Source organism: Phlebotomus papatasi, chromosome 2 (assembly GCF_024763615.1).
Source record: "Phlebotomus papatasi isolate M1 chromosome 2, Ppap_2.1, whole genome shotgun sequence".
NCBI classification, from domain to species: Eukaryota; Metazoa; Arthropoda; class Insecta; order Diptera; family Psychodidae; genus Phlebotomus; species Phlebotomus papatasi.
The window spans coordinates 50,389,896-50,411,060 of record NC_077223.1 but is presented as its reverse complement, the minus strand read 5'-3'; the positions used below and the strand labels follow the sequence as shown (position 1 = coordinate 50,411,060).

General features: G+C 37.2%; 2 protein-coding genes across 2 annotated transcripts in view; both read right to left on the bottom strand.

Annotated features, from left to right (window-relative positions):
- Positions 1–2,547: 2,547 nt before the first annotated feature.
- On the bottom strand, positions 2,548–15,406 carry LOC129801464 (mediator of RNA polymerase II transcription subunit 24). The gene is made up of 4 exons (XM_055846550.1): positions 15,196–15,406; positions 15,014–15,139; positions 8,539–9,759; positions 2,548–4,268 (listed from the first exon to the last, which is right to left on the bottom strand). Exons 1-4 carry the CDS (start codon positions 15,196–15,198, stop codon positions 2,652–2,654), a joined length of 2,967 nt encoding a protein of 988 aa, XP_055702525.1. The 5' UTR covers positions 15,199–15,406; the 3' UTR covers positions 2,548–2,651.
- Positions 15,407–15,563: 157 nt separating this feature from the next.
- The window catches only part of LOC129801562 (CYFIP-related Rac1 interactor B), a 37,024-nt gene continuing 31,422 nt past the window's right edge, over positions 15,564–21,165 (bottom strand). The window contains exon 4 of the mRNA XM_055846774.1: positions 15,564–16,666. Coding sequence (XP_055702749.1) covers positions 16,402–16,666 — 265 coding nt within the window. The 3' untranslated portion in view covers positions 15,564–16,401. The remainder of the gene's footprint in view (positions 16,667–21,165) is intronic.

The window sequence follows — 21,165 nt, the reverse complement described above, 5'->3', positions numbered from 1 at the left end:
ATCAAGAAGTGAAAACACAGGATTTCAACCTGTTACTGGAACGTGAAAAAGGGGCCATCATAAACTCTGAAACGTTGACAAGCAATAAAAAAAAATAATCCGGTCACGTAAGACCGGAAGTCAATATCTCTTACCGTTTGGCAGCCAAGATGAAGAGAAATTGAAAAATAACTCGATTGTGAAAACTGGTCTCTCGTAGAGTTCGGGCAGTTAGAAATATCACCTTATCAGTATCTTTTTACCCCTTAAGGACAAGACACTTTTTTCAGACCGAAAATCAACAATAAAAATTAAACCGATAAACGAAATTTGTAAAATGTTTTGCATTTAACCTTGGAAAGTCCAACAGAGTCTGATCTGGCTCGGCGTATTTTTGCCCCTATGGACTATAGGGACAAAAATAACCCAAAAAATTTAAATAATTTTTTTGGACAATACCAATGAATGATAATTTTCATTATAATGAAAAATATTATGTATTAATTATTATTGTTTCTAGTGTCAAGAGGTAGGGTAAATGTCCTAATTCAAAACCATTTCCAGACGCTTTAACATTGACAGAAGATTCAACACATTAAGTTCATATTTTTTCTGAAGTGAATTACGTAAATTTGCTCCTTGACTCTTCTAGAATGTTTCAGTGTTTAGTGAAAATTCTTTAGATATAATTTGAAAACTTCTTAAATACAAGAAAAACACGCGAATGTAAAATGCTTCTATTTGAAACATATTAATCCAATTGGGGACAAGGGAAAGTTTCTAATTGGAGACAAACAGTGTAAGTGAAACCGCAACTAAAGGCTTCCAAACCCTTGTTGAGTTGCTCCTGAGTGCAGGATTTGTTCTTATTCCTGGTCTTTTCTCCTTTCCCATTTAAAACAATAAGAAAATCTCTCCAAAAAAAATCATATTTCCGGGGTTTCCTATTGAAGCATTTGCAGACACTTCAGAAAAACCCTTATTTTTCACGAAATAGGTAATTATTTCATTTGAAAACTTCACGTACCGTTAACAATAAAGATTTGCACTTAATTTAACTAAAATTACCCAGAAGTGTGACATTAAATGTTAAACAAAATGATTAAACAACAGTCACCTCATTGTGTTTTTCACTGGAAAATATGATCGATTGATGAAAAATTCGATAGTGAAAATGTACACTTTTAATTTTTCTAAGAAATTAACAAATTAAAATTTGTGAATATGAATGGATTTTCGCTTTATTTAGAACAAAATTAACTAAATAATGAAACTGGGGTATAGAAAATATATAAATATAACAATTTAGTACTGTATTTATCGTGAAAACAATGACGTTTCCATTTGGAGTAGCGAAAAATTTCCATTTTGAGCAGGTTTTGAATTAGCTTAATTTACCCTATTTCTGAGAAGATTCTGCGAAAATGTCGCGTCACAATATCATACTTATTCTTTGAACTTCCATTGTCTCATAATAATTAAAAGAATTAAATTAAAAATGAAATACAGAGAATCGTCAACCGGAACAAATGACGTTCAAGTCACCCAATCTACACAGTAAGAAATTTCGGCACATAGGGTAAGTGTGCCAAATTTCGGCATAGTTGCATGCAAGCGAAAAAGTCTCAAGTTTGAAATGTAATATTTTTAATACAAATTGATTTTTTTTATTCTTTCTTCTTAAGGAGCGTTGCTTGGAACCTTCTAGACAGTTTATCGTCTTTATTTACTCTAAAATCATTCTTAATACATTTTAAAATGAATAAAAATGTAAACATAGCTTTGGTGCCCTATTTCGGCCACCTTCATTCTCATAGTTCCTTGCCCTTCGGGAATTCTTCCAATGTCTTTTTCACGTCTTCTCGTTTGTCAAAGCTACATTTTTCGCTATTCTTTCGCATTGTATAATCTCTAGAGTATGTAAAAACTAAAAATCTATGGAAATTCAATGAACAAAAAAGATGGCCGGAATTTGGCACTTACCCTATTTACAGTAGACTCTCTCAAATTCGGGCATTTGGGACCGAAATGTCACCCGAATTAGAGAGAAATTCGGGCATGAAATTTTTTGAAATGCAACGATTTTTTGTTTACCTGCGTACTCATATTAAATTTACTTGATCATATTCCTTGTAAATTTTATGAGAGCCCCTTAATAATGCGAAATCACATCACAACTGATACAAAGCATGGCAAATTTGAGCATATTTGCTTCATTCGATAATCACAATCGAATTTTAAAAATGTCAACAAACTCTTTTCAAATTTAACTGCTGCCCGAATTAAAAAGTAGCCCGAGGTTAAAGGAGCCGAATTAGCGAGAGTCTACTGTATTCCAAAAATTTGCTCGTCCATGGACACCATAATTTTTGGCACCATCTTTTTCATGTTACGAGACTCAAAAAGATAATCAATATTAGTAACGAATTGGTTCCAAAAAATAGTTTGTCTAGCACGAACTTACCTGATGGAAATGGTGCCATTTCTTCACATCAAATCCTTCCACAGAATCAATATTTGTCAGAAATACCCCTACCATGTGCATCGAAAATAATTTAAGAATATCGGTCTTCTTCATCTTGATTATCAAGAATCATTATTTCTTAATTTATTTATTCTGGTGCATGTATAATTTATTGATCGTGATAAAAATTGCAAAAAGTAGAAAACACTTAGAGTCTGATGCTCTCCTTCCTGAGCTGAATATTCCTCAGTAGACAGAGATCTGAAACTGCTCCCTGTCTCGAAGTTTGCAGATCATAGAGACGCAGAATTAGTCCTGGAGTAAAGTCATCCGTGACAATGATCTTGAGAAGATTCTGCACAAATCCAGGTGGCAAGAGTCTCAGCAAGGGTTTAACTCTGTCACGTCCGCATTGAACCAGTAGAATGAGAAAATGGAAAATAAAATGAACTTTTGGCGAGAATTCGTCAGCTGTGACGAAGCTGGCGAACATCTTGAGCAGACTCTGGAAGCAACTGGCCAGAGGTTCTGGAACTGTGGCCGGAGGTTCACGATTGATTACGCTCTCCATGGGCATGTCACTTGAGCACGAATCTCCCGCTGTGAGATCAGGATTGAGTTTGCGGGACTTGGAAGGAGGACAGAGACTGTCAATGTCATCTGGATCGAGAGTCCGGGAACGTTTTTTCTTCACCTGGCTGGGACTCTCGAGCGTGGAGAGAATGGCGCAGACACAGAGTCTGGCCACAACACTCGATTGAGGCTCAACCAATTCAACAGTCCGGAAGGTGTCAACATTGCTGAGCAGCAACATGGGCAGGAGTTCAGACAGCAGAGATACCGTGCACAGCTCAATGTCCAAGTGCATAATAGCCAGAGCAATGTCCATTACCCTCAGCATGTCACTGATGTGCTTACAGGCAAAAATTTCCTGCACCAACTTCGTGACTAACCACAGAGGTCCACACGATTGCATGAGACTCTCCAGAGTCTGAGCAGCATCCACCGGAAGCCATCCGCGTTCCTGCACACTCTTCCACACATCCCCAAAATGCTCAGCCAGAGGATTCGGCGAAACAAGATTGTGCGTCAGCATCATGCGCATCTTGGGATTTCCGGCCGGATGAAAATCATGCTGCATCTTCCGGATGATCTGAAAAGTCAATCCCAAGCGTTCCTTGAAATTCTCCTGCTGAGCCATCTCCTCGGGAGCAATGGCCGTCAGAAATTGCTGAACCATATTCATGGGCTTCAGCAGATCATCAGCACAGACAATCTGCAGATACGAACAGAGCCACGAAGCTGCACAAACCGAATAAGCACACAGCTTCACCTTCATATTGTCCAGGATATTCTTGACATCCGTCGGTGATTGTCCATTTTCCCAGGCCAACAGAACATGATACAGCACACCTGGGATATTATTGCATACTTCATGCCACTTGAGCGAAGGGACTTTGTAGGCTTCCGGCGAATGCAAATGCAGCAGCAATTCATCAACTTTTGCCTGATCACACTGCTGCACCATATTCATGGGAGATTTGCACTTATTCCTCTCCACCATACACTCCCTCACCCATTTCTCAAAGAAACTCTCTCCACCCTCATCCAGCACCACGTCAGATCCAAAAGTCTGCACAATAAAGGTGAGCATGAGGAAGGAGACGTCAAAGAGGGCAGCTCTTGTCAAAGCTGCCTTTCCCGTCTCTCCCGGAACTTGCTTAGAGCATTCGTTGCATTTAATCAGGCGCGATACAAATGTCTTCAGCTTTCCCTCCACCGTAGCCACTGACAAGATCAACTCGAAACTGTTGCCAGAAAGCACCTAAAGTGGATTATATATTTTACTTTTTTTTCAAAATTCTTTCTTCATAAAGACTTCATGTTACAGCCTATTTAAATGAATGATATTTTACTCTCTCGAACTCAGAGAGCAGTTATAATTCACTTTTTTTCAACTTGTGATACGGCTAGAGGCCAAACGGTAAGAGATACACCCGGCTCTTCGTTATCCGGCACTTCGTTATCCGGGTGACAGCTGCCAAAAGCTGGCGGTTGATGTATTCAAAACGATTTTTTACGAAGGATGCAGTTTGTCCAGAGTCAATTAATGTGTTATTTTTATTTTATCAAGGTTTTTGACACACAATCGTGCTACAAAATGAAAGATAAACACACTACAAAGAAAATTCTGTTGTTTTTCGACAGAAAACAAATTCCCACAGAAGAAAATATGAAAAACGTTGACCAGATTAAAAAAAAAAACAAAATGTCATTTTGTCCCCACGTCAGCCGGATAACGAAGAGACGAGTGTATCGACTTCTGGATTTCGACGACCCCCCCCCATAATTCAACATTATCTAGGACAGTATTTTTCCCCCCATCCCCTCATTCCCTTCCAAAACCATGTTTTCTTGTTTATTTTGAATATGTTTTAGGGTCAAGGGTATTTCGTCCTTGGACTGCTATGTTCGAAAACTATTTCGATATCGAACTTTTGGATGTCAAAATTTAACCAATTAGGAGTGTCTATTTTTCAACCGATTTGCTTAAATTTGGACTTTTTCGAAAGATCTCGAAATTTCTAACCCAAATCCATTTGACTTAATCGGTCATGAGCCGATGTAGTACCCGTAATTGATTTACTTTTCTCGGATTTATTTTTTTATTTGTTCGAAAGCTTGTTACTCATGCAAAGGTATTTTAAAACCTACTTTTTTTAAAGCAATTTCTTATTTCGGAATGATTTTTTTACTGCTCGAACTCCACGGAGAGAGCAGTACATAAGGAAAAGTGCCCTCGAGTCGACCGGTTCCTCGACTCGACCGGTGGTCAATATTTGAATGTTTGATGGTGAATTTCTATAAAATAGTCACTGATTCGTATTTATTTATGGAATAATTGACCTATTAATGTTAGATCATACACCAAATGTGGAGCTCAGAGGCAAAATGACACATATCCTATGGCTAAAGCATAGGATATGTGTCATTTTGCCTCTGAGCTCCACAAATATTAGTGCAAATATAAATAAATTGAATAAATAACTCTACCGGGCTAATTGAGGGCACTTTACTTTATGTGACTCTCAGAGCACAAGTGGACTCTTTTAATATGGAAATGCATACAATGGAGACCACTTCTGCTTTGAGCATCTCATATAATCCCTCGATTTTTTCACACACCCCCAAATTTCCACCTTCCACTCCCCGGAGACCACTTTTGTCAAGAAATCTTCACGTTCCAGACGATTTCTGAGAAATTTCGTAACGCTGTTTGTCCGTCCGTCCGGCTGTCATCAGCTCTAGAGGTCAAACGGTTAGAGATAGTGACTTGGGACTTTCGGGGCCCCCCCTATAAGTCGACCGAAGGATCGTTAACATGCCCCTCATTTTCGCCCCACCCCTCTCCTTAACCTCCAAAACCATGTTTTTTTTGGATTGCTAGAAAACGCGTCGTGCGACTTTTTCATGTTTGGATATGTTTTAGAGATTACCCAGACGAACATTTCGTCTATATACTAAAATACCGTTGAATCATTCCTAACAACGGGTTTTCAAGGCCAAAGGCTAAAAAGACACTGAAGTGACTGAAGAGCGCATTTATTAAGCAAATTGGGTCATGTTTGGGCTCGTTGGAAAGGTCTTGGAATTTCCTTTAACCCTTTAAGGACGATTGGAACACCGGTGTTCCATAAAGAAAATAATTTTTTCTGTCTACCTAAAGTTATTTTTTTCTTATGTCTGTACATAATTGTAAAGTAGAACGTTGAAGGAATCTGGGATATTTTTTTTGCAAATCTCTAGCTATTTGCTATGTAATAAATATTTAACCTCAAAAATGGCAAATTTTTAAATTCTCAAATTCATAATTGGTTTTATTTAATTTTTATACTTCCAAATTTTTTAAGCAAAACCCTTTTGGCAATAAAAACTACAATACTCATACGTAATATTTTTCATTAAAGCGAAAAATATTATTCAGTGGTATTATCAGAAAAATTACTTAAATTTTTGGGCTATTTTTGTCCCTATCGATCATAGAAGCACGAAGCAAAAAGTGTCTCGTCGTTAAAGGGTTAAACTAAAGTGTCAATAGGTGTTCCTTTCACCTTAACTGCATTAAAAAAAAATGATGAAATTGAGCATATTTGAACAGTATGTAGGACTTAAATTTTGAATCATATCATAACCCAAATTATCTGACTCGTTGAATGATTGCAGAAGTATATTGTAGTAAGAATGGTCCAGGAAAAATTAATTTTACTCAATATACGATTTGTTATCATCGTTTAGTGTCCATCACAGGATTATATCCTTTTCTTAAATCTAAAAATTTGAATTTTCTCCAGAACTTTTAACCCTTGGTATGGGTCTTCGTCTTCCAATGTAACGAGATTCGACCGCTAGGATATAGGGGAAATGCTCATAATTTTGGACAGTTTCTTATTTTGGACACTTTGAGGATAAAATGGACACTAAAAATAAATTGATTAAAATGATGGATTTTTATTCCAATATTTTATGAATAATGAATTCTATCTAAATATTTGTTCTTTTTGGAAGATTTTAACACTAAATACGTTAAATTTTGAATATGATTTGAGTTGAAATTGTTTTCTTGAAAATTCAGTGTGAGCAATTGCTTACGAGAAATACGACAGAACTTCGTGATTACTTCTGTCTTATTTAGCTATGATGAAGTACTAACAATTTTTCCTCGCAGTTTTTCAGTGATATTATTAAATATTCATTGATTATTGTGTTGATTCACATTAATGGTGATTAGTACATTTGACCTGAAGTGAGATTTGCCTTGTGAATTAGATTTTTCGTGTGAAAAATGGGAAATTTTCTAAGACATTCACCACTGAGGTGATACTCCTTATTTTGGACAGGTGTTTTTCTCACAAAATTTCGTGAAATTTTAGCTTTTGTGATGACTAGTTTGGACAAATGCCTGGAGAAACAAAGAAGCATCATCTCTACGAAGGAGATGTAGCGAAAAAAACCTTGAAAGGCTCCCGGAAAGGTTAAGGAATGAGCGAATCCGCACGTACTTGGAGTACCGAAGTCAACTCACTTTAATGAATAATAATAATAAAAATAATAAGTTTATTGGTTCATGCTCAGGATACAGAAAGTAACATGTAGGACTATAAAGAATGATATGGAAAGGTTCCGGGCTTCTTGTGACATTCTACGTTTCCTTTACAAGAACAGGAAGAGGACTTGGTAAGATTGGTTCATGAAATGAAGAACAATGGGCATCCTGTTGAGGCGGATTAGCTGTCCAAATTTACAGCCAAGTTGTCCAAATTAAAACCAAGTTGTCCAATATTCGAGTAAAATTCACCTCTACATATCTATTCATTTTTAAACGTATTAAGACTAATTTTAGTAAAAACAAAGATAATAAACCCTTGCCAAGTTTCTAAACAGCCCTTCTGAAAAGACAGTAACAAAAAAAATCAATTAGTATCGAAAATATCGCACTTCAAACTTGGAACATCGATGCTTATAAGCAGACTGGGCAAAATTATGACCCTTACCCTAATATAAGCCAAATTTGAAATTTCGGTCTGAAAACGTTCTGCTCAAGAGCAAAAAAGTTTTATTCCAAATTTGACTTAAATCAGGTCTTTGTCTTCCTCAGTCGGTTGAGAACGTTTCTGGGTAACTATATCCGCCTAACACAAAGTATCCAATTTATAATTTACTAAAAACATTTCTCAAAATAACTTAGGACAAATATATTTGAAATTCGAATAAAAATTAGTTATCGGTTATGAATCGGTTTTTTTTGTTATTCTGAACCATCAGTTAGTACAGGTTAACACAACTGGAATTCCAAGGCCTTTCAAATGAGACCAAACTCGCTCCAATCGACCGAGTAAAACGCTCTATAGAACAGTTTTTGGAATTGAATCTTGAAAATATGTAATAAGAATATGATTCAAGGGTATTTTCGTATGAACGTAAAACCGACCTAGATAACTTTCAAAACATTTACAAAGATGCATTTAAAATAGCTTAAATGAAGATTAAAAAGTGAAATCATGAGATTTCTTGAAGATTTTGAACTACAATCTTACCTGGCACAACATACTCAGCAACGCTTCCTGCACTTTGTTGTAGTCCGTGCTCAGAGTCTTGAGGATTCCAGCCAGCGGAGGCTCAGCTCTGATCACAAATTTAACAATTGAGGGCTGTTGATTGTTGATCTCCAACTTCTGAAGACTCGATGTGATTGTCTCTCTCCTTGAGGCAAACAAACTAATTTGCTTCTCAGTCACGAGATGCTGCTTGAGGAGTTCCGTCATGAAACACTCAACTGTATTGCAGACACATTTAGTGTCCATAAAATCCAAAACTGGAGCATCTTCCAGAAGCATTTCCAGTGCTTCAATAACATCTGGTGAATAATCCAATTTCTCGTCGTAATCCTTGCTAAGAGCATTGAGTTGCTTAAGGATGTGAGGGACTTTGATAAATGTGAAAGCACACCACATGGACTCCCTATTGGGTCCACTGACATTATTCAGGGAGATCAGGCACGCCCTGATGAGTTCACAGTAGAGTCTAGGTGATGAATATCCCTTGAGACGTTGAATCATCAGCAACTGTGACACATAAATTTGCGTATCTGCACTGGGATTCAAGAGAACTTCAATGGCCAGGAGAGGCTGCAAGCAATATGTCACAGCTTCAACTCCTTTCGGTTCCAGTTCAATCACCTCAAGATGACTCAATTCAATGAAAGTCACCTTTCTAAAAGCCTCCTCAATCCCCGCATTCTTCGTCCCTGTTAGGCCCAAAATCTCATTGTACTTCTTGGAGATCTTCCCAAATAAATCAGTATCCTCCTGCTTTCCCAAATACAGGATACCCATTAGGAACTGACTCTTCACAATATTCTCCAGTACATTGGCCACCTTCTTGGTAATGGTGTTCCAGTCAAAGGAGACCGCTTCGCCCGTAGGCATCTTAATGGCTTGGGCATACACCTGCATCAGCCAGAAGACCAAGGAAGACACAGAATTCACAATCATGGTCTCTTCTGTCTTCCCACGGCAAGTCACTCCCGTGATGATGGACTCGAGAAACTCGAGAAGGGCAAAGACACAATGGGGTTTGTCCAAGCCATCGTACTTGGAGATGCGCTTAAGAACGGCTGCGTGGGAGATGAGATGGGAACAGAGAGAATGACGAAGGTAAGATAGAACGAGTTGATTGGCACCGGAGCCAACGACAGCTTGTTGCAGTATGCAGTCAGCTAGATTATACACATCACCGCTCACTCCACGAGGGAGGACCTGAAGAAATACAATGAACACTTAACCCTCTTCTATCAGGTAAGACCGCCTTAAGACGGCCACCACAGAAATCACATTTACTTCGAACACGAAGTTGAAATGGTGTGTTGTACGAGATATACAAGGGGTCCCAGGATTATGTATATTTTCGGTACAATTTTTGCTCTATACCTTTTGTTATTTTTTACCCCAAGTGGTCGTTTTTAATAAAAGGAATTCTTTAGAAAAGAATCTTTGTCAAATTCTAAAATAGATAGCAAAGAATATCCAGATAATTTGGGAATCAAATTTAATATAAGTAGCTAATAATTGATATCTTCTTCCTCGGAAAATATTTCGAAAATATGGCTAAAAATTTCGATATTTTTTATTTTCTAAATTCCTTGTTCAAATTCTAATAAACTTACGACATTGAAAAAGACCTATGGAGGCTATCTATGGAAAAAATTTTAAACCGCTATCTTATTTATCTTGGAAGATATTGAATTTCAAAATTTTCGATTTGTGACTTTTTGCCCCAGTCTCCCCTACAGTATTTTGCATACTTTCAGAAGACTTCTTTTGAATAAGTTACGGAAACGCCGTAAAATATGCTAAATATTGTTGACGCCAATTTCTTGAACTATTTTAAGCACCAACAGTTCATAAGTTACTCATTTTAAATTTACCGCTTCGAAAAAATTTCATACTTTTAGGGCATTTAGGGGTATATCAAAAATGATATCACAAATGAGCTCCTAATATTAGGCAAAAATACATACAGTAGAGATCCTCAAATTTGAAGATTGGGGGGGGGGGGTATAGATGACATTTCTCAATCCTCAAATTTGAACTATATTTTCTAAAATGTAACGGAATTCATGTAAAATTCACTTTTCCTAAATTAAGGAAAATAACTTTAGAGAATTGTATCACTTGAATTTATTGTTAAATAGGTGGAATTTGTTGAGGAAATTAATATAAAACGACAATATTGAAGAAACACCACCGAAAAATAGTTCTAATTCAGGCTCCATGCAAAATTTTTTTTACATAACCTCATACACTCAGTCCCGGCATTAAGTCCTTCGGAATTATGCACATACAAATTATGCAAGTTTGCCTACTATTGGGAGTCAATTTATAAAATCATTTTTGAAATACGCCTGAATGTATACTATTTTGCGACGCGGGAAATTTGAAAACATTTTTCTACTTTTTCAGAATAAAACTTTAATTTCTTTTATCAATGCATTTTTTTTAAATATTCTAACGATTTATTAAAGAATTCTGGCCAAAATGTACTGTTTGCTAATGCATTTCTATTAAACAGTTGAATCTCTTTGTTTTCACCACTTTTACTCCGCGCGAAATTAGTTCTACAGCCAATTTTTCAAAAGAAAGCCCCTGCGGGTATGCAACTTTTCTCGATGCGTAATGCCATTTCGCGCGTTTTTCTCAGTCCCGAAAATGTGCATAATACCGGGACGGAGTGTATTAGGTGAGATTCTTAATAATCTCACCTACTATAATCCTACCAAAATTTCACGTCGTCCGATCGAGCTCAAACTTGGCCAACATGTGTTTCATCACTTCCTGATCACGAATATATGGGGGGCTAAATTACGTTCCCGGCCGGCCGCTCTTTGAAGCTTAATAGCTCCTAAACTAAAAGAGATATCGACTTGCGGTTTTCGGCAAAGGTTATATATCGGGTGAAAATTGCAACTTGGTGCATTGACCCCCACCCCCCACCCCTCCTCCCGCCATTTTGAATACTCCCTTTTTTGTTTTCTCAATAGCTCCGCCTCTATGGCATCGATCAATTTCAAATTTTAGTATATTATAGCTTCGCCGAAGACCTTAGTATCAATACCAAACTTAAGGTCCCCGACCACCCTGACCCCAGCTATAAGGGTCCAAAAAAATTTATTAAAATGGCCATAACTCCATTTCTAATTGTCAGAATTTAAAAAGTGAGAGCGTTTTGGAAAGCTCTCGTGAAATATCACTTCCCCTTCTAACATCGCAAGTTTATAAAGCCACCGATAGGGGCGCTATTTTTAAAAAGAAAAATTTTCAATTTTCTAAGTTAAATATCTCAAAAATTATTTTGTGCATCGGGCTGAAATTTTAGTGTGTTGTAGCCGCAGATTATACCTATCAAACAAAATAATGCTTAACCCCTGACCCGAGCTATAAGGGGTCAAAGTTCGAAAATTGACCGGCCTCTATCTCCGGTTCTAATTAACATAGCGACCTAAATTTTACCTTTTTGGTTTCGTATCGATGAGCACTTTCAGATGGAAGTTCAAAAATTCACCACAGGTGGCGCTGCGATAGCTTCAAAATTCATCAAAATTCAAACTCATTTTTCTCAAAAACGCCATTGTGCAAGTTAGTCAAATTTTAGAGTGTTGTAGTCTATCCTAGGACGTTTCTAAAAAGTGGCGTGGGTTCGCTGTGGTAAAAATAGAACCGGAGATATGAGGGGTCAACGTTCACGAAGTTCAAACCAGCATATCTCCGGTTATAATAGACCGAATTTGATGAATGGGGGCGCAAATTAAAAGCCTCGCAAATCGGAACAACTTCCTAAAACATTTGAAGGATTAATGCTAAGGGCGCCACAATCGAAAACATTTTTCATACAGTGGACTCTCGCTTATCCATGAGAGCGGGACCAAAATGTCACACGGATTTTGAGATTGATACACATCAAATTGTTTGAAATCCAACTATTTTTTTTTTGTTTACATTGGAAATTTGTGGAAATTTGTGAATCCTGACCTGATCGAATCGACATTCTCTCTAAACATGTACTGTTCAAAAAAGTTACAACGAGAAAGAATTACAGTAGATAGAGTACATTTGCTTTAACCCTTTAAGGACGAGAAGGTTTAAAATCGGGGGTCAGAAAAAATCACTTTTTCTGAGTTTTTAGAGAAAAACATAGCTTTAGAAGGCCGTAGCAAAAATTTCATTTTTGGGGCACCGGTGACCCAATCGTCCTTAAAGGGTTAACAAAAAAAAACCAAAACGGGGACAATAAGCCAACAAAATTTTGAAAATTCAACTATCTCACGAATTTTTTTTTATGTCATCCGGAAAAAGAGTCCACGGATAAGTGAGAGTCTACTGTATCACGTAATCTGAATTATCTCCATGCATTACTTCGGCATAATTGTTAGAGATAAAGATTTGTCTATGGGTCGGTTATATTCCTTTCGGAACCTCTGCACCGAGGCCACTTATTTGGGCCCATTATGCACTCCCCATTCTCCTGTTCTATCTTAACCCCCAAGGCGGGTAAACTTACTCTGTATCACAGTCTCTGTGTGCGTTCTGATACACACAGTACCGCTTTATATCACGGTAAACCAACCTTGGTTTGTGGATCTGGGCAGTGAATGTGTATTTGTTTCGACTGTACTCTGCAATGTCGAAACTTGCTTCCTATACCAACCTCTCTTTTTAGGTGGTTCATTGTCAATGTATTGGCATTACTTTTCCATTTATTTATTGGACGAATTCGGAACAACATATCTCTCGGAGTAATATAATTCTAAATCGACTTAGAATAGTATGGAATGGAGCCGTCGATTTATATCTACATTTCGTCCATACATCATTTTCCGATCAGACTACGCTATCTGTCCGATTTTGCCGTTTATGTGTGAAAAAATTGATTTTTCCCATAATAAGGCTTTGAAACCGCTCAGATGCCAATTTGACTGCTTCTACTCGACCAAGACACTTAAAATAGGGTTTAAAATGGAAAGTCTCACAAAATACAACAACTCTTTGATATAGTTGAAATTCACCAAATGAACACTTGGGGCGCTCTGGTCGAAAAAACGAGTTCAGAAACAAACAACCTCGATTATCTCGGCTTCTGATTAATCGATGAAATCAAGTTCTACGGCAAAATTATAGAGAACATTCTGGTCTACATTTCACCCATATATCACTTTTCTGTCAGTCAATCCAAATCCTTGATATTTTGGTTTTAATACAAAATTTGTATAATTTCACGAATTTGATTCAAGATAATTGAATGGCTCTCCCAACTTCGGCTCTAAATCGAATTTGCATGCACTCCTAATTAGCTCACGTTAAGAATCTCACCTACAATAAACTGATCTAGGCTTAGCACTAGCTTTTTTTTAATTATAAATATAATAAAATTTCAAAGTGACCTTTGTAGTTTTTTTTTTCCAAGTGAAAACAACAGAAATGAACAAAACCTTTTGCTTTTTCAATCTCTTATCTAAATTGTCTCCCTTCGCAGTTGCAAAAAATTCTCTTTCGTTTCCAAAACTCTTTTCAATGTCTACAGTTTCTTCCCATGAGGTGAGAGTCCCTCAGAAAAATTACTACAAAATTCTCGGGGTTGATGCCAATTCGAGCAGCAAAGAAATCAAATCGGCGTACATTCGACTGGCTAAAATCTTCCATCCAGACGCACATCGTGCCACTCCTGAAGCCAAGAAGCACTTTCAGGATATAGCTGAGGCCTATGAGGTGTTAAGTGATTTGCGGAAGAGGAGGATTTATGATAGATTCGGAGTGGTTAACAGGAAGATCTTGGACGTTAAGAAGAGTGTCTCAACAAATGAGTATTTTAAGGAACTGGTGAAGCGTCAGAATGTTATTGAAAAAATTGTGGCACATTTGACCTTCCTCCAGGCTATTCGTGGTGGGGATCAGGTGGTTAAGTTGAATTTGGAGACTCCATGCAAAAATTGCGAAGGTGTTCGGAAGGCTAAGCAATTGCTGGAAAAGTGCAAATGCTGCGATGGGAGAGGGACGGTTATAGTGCAGAAGAATGTGACGGTTACAATTCCGGAAAATCTCAAGCCTGGACAAACTGTTGACATTCCCAGTCCAGTTGATCCCATGAAAACCCTCAGGATTTCCTTCAATGTCAACACGAGCACAGATTTTCGTCAGGAGGGACTGAATATCCATTCAAACCTTGTGATTTCACTGAGTCAGGCTCTTTTGGGGGACAATGTACCTATAAGGGGTGTCTATAGGGATCACAAACTGAGAATTCCACCTGGAATACAGAGTCACACAATTTTGAAGCTTCCCGGACGGGGCATCCGGAAAACTCCATCTGGACACGAAATCGGAGATCATTTTGTCACTGTGATTGTGGTTATACCAAGGAAACTGACCAAAGCTCAATTGGAGATTATAAGGGAGTTTGCAAAGACAGAAACCGGCCCCAAAAAGGACAATTAGCTGAAGAGGAAGGTAAGACTCTTACCGTTTTTATGTTGATGCCCCATTGACAATCTGTCCATCTTTCTCGCCATGCTTTCATCAACATCATGTTCAGGAGGCTGGTTTTACTTGTTGTCTTCTGTGTGTCCATATTTGTCTTCAGAAATACCTGAAAAATGGGATTATCAAGCCTGAAACTACCAAAGCATAACCTCACTTTCTCACCATTGTGTCAACAACTGGAAAAAATATATAATTTTGCTGCTTAAAATGCAACTTCTTCAATAATTTTTGCACTCAATTGAATCACTAAAGTTTCTTTTTCACATCTCAAACACAATAATTGCGGAAAATACGGGAAAAACTTGAATTTTGACTACTTTTTGTGGAAAACTGCCGATGTAAACAATACAAAATTCTTGTTTCTCTCACACTACTCTCTCTCTCTCTCGCTGCGAGAGCGGGGTCCTCTCGAATGCAATTGAATGGTTTACAATATTTAAAATGTTGTTGAATAGCTTCCCCAAGATCAAATCTTCCCGCCAAAAACCTTTTCCCTCCAACATTCACAAAGCAGTAAAAAAACACAAAAATCCTTTAAAGATTGACTTAATTTATTTGCATTAGTGGTTCTCTTTAGTATATAAAGATGGTCTGTTTATGTTCACACGAAAAACAAATCAGAATACTCGTCAAATTTGTGATAAAAACTTGTTCTAAATTCTAAGAAATAAAAACAACTCCTTTTCTTTATTTCTTTTTTCTTCTCTCTGTAAAAAAAATCAGCAGAGTGAAATGCTAGTTTTAAATTTGAGCTTGAAAAATTTTTCTCAATTAATTTGTGATTTTTAGATAATTTCACTTTGCAATTTTTATGTGACAATAAGCTTAATTATTCATAATTTTCTCTCTTCGAACTTACACTTTTACATTGGTTTTTTTTTTAGCTAGTTTTAAATAATTTTATTTTTCGAAAAAATACTCTCGATTCTTTGCATCCTTTAATAAAATGGAAGAGAGGCATAGGATAAAAAATGAAGACATTCTGTTAACATTATATCTCACTGGGAGATTTTTTTCTTTATCTCAAATATTTATTTTCATTTTTTTTATCTTTTATATAGACAGAAAAAACTTACAATATTTAATTATAGATTATCAACAAATTTTCTTCCACATCTCGTAGGATTTTTTTATTATTAAAATTATTTTTACTGCTCTCTCAAATGCACAATTATCTAAAAATTGGTAATTTAATTTAATTCACTTTGCTCTTAACTCTCACATTAGCTTTATTATAATGTTTTCCTTAAAATATTTCAATTTTTTTTCACTAAAACGCATTCTATTCGCGAAAGAAAACAAAAAGTCCAAGATGCATACAAAGAGGGACAAACGATTGACTAATTGAGGAAGGAAGGAAAGAAGATCTTAGGCGGCCAGTAGGTTCCGGATGTTCTTGGGCGTGTTGTCCTCATTGAGGTGCTTGGTTGTGTATCGGAGGGCGTTTAGGAGGGGCTCAGCTTTGATAGCCGGCTGAGCCTGGAGCAGCCGTACGCATCCCTTGACATCAACATGCGCTCCACGTGCGAAGGCGCCAACTGGATGCACGTGATCATAGAGAATCACAAGGCCCACCATCACTCGCAGCACCAACAGATGCGTCTCCTCCCGTTCGATCTGTGACAGGAGTTTTCTGCAAAAGAAAATCCAAAAAATTCTCATAGAGAAATGTACAAACCATCGTCCTTAATTAGCACTGAAAAAGTCTTAACTCTTTCCGGACCACAACATATCCAGCGAAGGAATTTCAATAAAACTCACTTTATTGTAAGTCTTACTGGTCAAATATGATACTTTTGTAGAGAAAGAATTTTCTCCGCCTCTGGGAAATTGGAAAACTCATGGGAACTCTCGTCCCCTAAAGAACGCAAAGGATACAAACTTGGACAAACTTCAATTTTCCAAAAGCCAATAATATCAATTTTGTGAATTATTTTTGCGTGTCAATGACTCCTTTACAATGTTGATAACTAAAACAAGAAGAATTATTGACCAGTATCTTGTGGGATGTCCAGGAAGTGCTAAAAAGGACACCCAGCTCCTGCTTGCCAACAGATTCCTCAAAATATTTCACAGAATAACAATTTAACACACATTTCTCTTAACAGGATGTTATTGCAGACACATTAAGCTTTCTCAAGAGCCAAAAAACACTTCCTGGACAATCAGAATTCACCAAAATCTGGAAGAATAGGAAAAACTTCCTCGAAAGCAATCTTCCTTGCTGCCAAATGTCAAAATTATCGGCCATATTGACAAAAATTTCGCTCCCGCTCGGAATTTTCTTACAAGGTTACCCGTCAAATCATTATTCTACCTGCCGATTTTACTCTGAGGTTTTTTGAATTTTAACGGTATATTCCAGTTTATTCAGAGAAAATCTGTAGATTTTCTGCTGAATTTCTGCTAGAAAATCTGTAGATTTTCTGCTGAATTTCTGCTAGAAAATCTGTAGATTTTCGGCAGAATTTCTGCAGAAAATCTACTGTAGAAACTGTAGGAGTTATAAAGAAAATGGTATGCTCTGCTTAACAAGCATTACCGATTAAACATTTTAAATAAGTAAAAAAACTGCGAGCAAAAATACTAATTTTTTAAAAATCGCCCATGGAATGATACAAAAACACGAAATTTAGGTCGATACTCTGCTTAAAGTTTTCACTTCACTTTTCTCTACTTGTAACACGGCGTCGCAGAATTCTTTATTTTATATAAACACCGTGATATCACAAAAAATAACTCTATTGAATTTTGCAAACTTCAGTGAAAAATTTTTCCATCTCTTCTGACACATCTTGTCTGGAAAGTCTGGAATGTAGAAAAAATCTACAGAAAATCGGCAGAATATCTACAGAAATTCGTCAGAGATTCGTCAGAAAATCTGCCGAAATATTCTGACGAATTTTGTCCCAAGCCCAAATAAAATTCGTAAGAATATCTACAGAATTTATTTATTTATTTATTTATTTATTTCCCAAAAATGTGCCTAGGTTGCGTCTGCCGCCGACTTACCACTGCCGGTCTCCCCAGGTAAACGGCAGAAACCCTGGTTCAGTAGACCGTATAAGTCAACTCATATAATCGAGTTAAGCTGAAAATCACAGCTCCTAATATTACAATATTTTAATAGTTTGAGTAGATTCATTTGGCCTGGCAGGGAAGGTGGGGAGGCGCAAAGCACAGGATGTGGGATTAAGTGACAACGGGCTTCATGGAAGCACGTATTGTTGCCACTGAATTCAGCTAGGAGAAAAATTATTCGGACAAGAGGAATAGAATTTAATAAACTAATAGATAGGTAAATAATAGCTTAGATTAAAGATGAGGGAAAGCAAAGATGAGAGGAAGCAATGAGGCGAATGAGGCTCAATAACCAGACTAAAAAAGCAAAGAATAGGCGTAGAGAGACTTTTTTAAGTTTACGAAATGGAATTATTATTATAAAAGAGCATTAATGAATGAATTAAGGTATTACAAGAGTAGAGAGAAAATGAAAAGGTTGGAGCAGAAAGCCAGAGGAAAAAGCTAGAGGAGAGCCGCAGTTCCGCATCAAAACGCGCAAACTGTTCCAGCAAGGTACAATGATAGTGACTATAAGGTGGACCACCCCAAGATATTAGGTGCAATAACTAAAATGAAGATGGAAACGAGTAATGGTTATTAAGGATAATCAACAGAACGAACACTTTACAATGGGTGGGCAGAGAGAAGGCTGAAGGCCCGAGAGAGATCCCACTAACAGCTATCGTCTGGTAAAAATCCAACAGCACCACCACTAAGGACATGCCGCGAAATAAAAAGATAACACCACCTACAGTCGATATATGCCCCGGCCAGGTCAGCAAAACGCGCAAAGGCACGGAAAAAAACATTACGCACTCACCCACTAGCCTCTCGTAGCTTTATATTCCGTCCATAACAAAACATATACCTTAGCTAAGAAAGTACTGCGAGAAATATTGTGGGTTCTCAAGGATTCAGGAAGGGAGTTATAGAAAGAAGGTCCAAGATAAGAATAGGAACGTTTAAACCATTCCTTCCTAGGGAAGGGAACCGGAACAGTAAGACCCATTCTTAACGCGCGGATTCTTCTCGAATTAAGGAATCCTCCACGAATAAAAAAGGTGCGGAGAGTTTTATATCTGAAGGAATATGCGATGGGGAGTATTTTGACGTCAATGAAAGTCTTCCATAAAGAATCGAATTTCCTTATCCTAAAAAGTGCTCTTATTCCCGATCTCTGAGCTAATTCAATTGCTTTAAAATTAGAGGGAAAAGCCGCACCCCAGGTAGTTAAGCCATACTGTAACCTAGAGTTAATACAAGCGAAGTAGAATGCACGAGCTACATCTCTAGGACAATATCGACCTATTTGAAAGGCATTCGCAATTATGGGAGCGAGGGAATTCTTCAGTCTGGCAATATGCGGCTTCCAGGATAGCCTACTATCAATAACCACTCCCAAATATGAGACCTCATCAGTGAAAGGGATACTAATACATGAGTCTCCACAATTTGCGAGACACTTTGGAGAGTGGCAAATCAGAGCTTCGTTAATATCACATGGTGTGGGAAGAAAAAATCGAATTGCTCTAGATTTATTACTTAGAATTAATGAATGATAATCAAGCCACTGTCTAATTAATTTCATATCATTGCACATATTACAGTTAACCTCATTCCACGAGTCACCCCTGAATACCAAAACCAAATCGTCCGCATAGGCAAGAATTTCGCAGTTCAGGTTAAGTTTTAGCAAACCATTAAGGTAAATTAAAAAAAGAAGTGGTCCTAAGACTGTACCTTGTGGTACACCGTGCTCCAAAATCCCAAAAGTACTCATTACACCACCAATGCGAACGGATTGGGGTCTATTAGCAAGGTATGTCTCAAAAATACTATAACCGATTCCATTAATTCCTAGGTTAGAGAGAATCATTAATAATCTTGAGTGATTTACTGTGTCGAATGCCTTTGTCAAGTCTAGAAAAATTGCACTGACGCATTTGCCCTCATTGACACTGCTGCTGATCCCACCAACGAGAGTAGTAATTGCATCTTCAGTACATTTACCAGTGGTAAAACCAAACTGATATTCGCTGAAGAAGTTCTTGCTACGTAAGAAATTTTCCATACGAGACTTTATGAGTTTTTCAATTATTTTTGAGAAAACGGATAGAAGTGAAATGGGGCGGTAATTATTCGGATCAGACTTAGAACCCTTTTTATGAATAGGAGTTATTATTGCAATTTTCAGACAATCAGGAAAAATACCACCTTCAAAACATCTATTAATTAGAATAGTCAATATATCAACGAGATTATAAGCAATATTTTTGACGCAGTTTGAGGTGATTGAGTCGTAGGATTTAGATTTGTTATTTTTTAAACTGAAAATAGTTTTAAGGACTTCGAAGGCAGTTACAGGAAAAACGAAAAAATTAGAAGAAGATTCTATAGAAGGGCCACTCAGAGAAGGCGTGGTGTTGGCATCGGGCGGTGAAACCATTTTATTTATAAGAACACCAGGAGTGCTTATAAAAAAATTATTTAAGGAACAAGCAATATCTGTGGGCGATGAGAAAACATTACCGGAATATACAATTTTTTCAATATTGGAAGACACTCCAGACCCTCTACCAGTGAGCTCATTGATGAGCTTCCATTGAGCTCTACCATCACCCCTTGACGCTATAAACTTCCCTTTGTAATAATTGTTTTTTTCTTTTTTGACTCTGGCAGACACTGATTTACTTAATTTTGAGTATTCCTTACGTAATTTAGAGTTATTTGGATGTCTCTTCAAACGTTTATAAAGATTATTCTTCAGCGTAATTTTCCTAATTAAAGAATTGGAAATCCAGGGTTGCAATCTGCGAGTTCTTTTATTATGAGAAGGGAAAGTGGAACAGGCGGAAATCATATATTGCAGCTTATCAATAAAAGCCTGGAAGCACAGGGACACATCTGAAATAGAGAGAACATCTTGCCAATTTTCATTAACAAGACGCTGGTTAAGATCCGTATAAGAAATCAGAGGAGAAGTTGCTAATACTGGCGTATCTCTAACAAATTTAAATCCCTTCACTGTAAGGTACAACATGGAGTGATCAGTTATATCAAGATCATTTA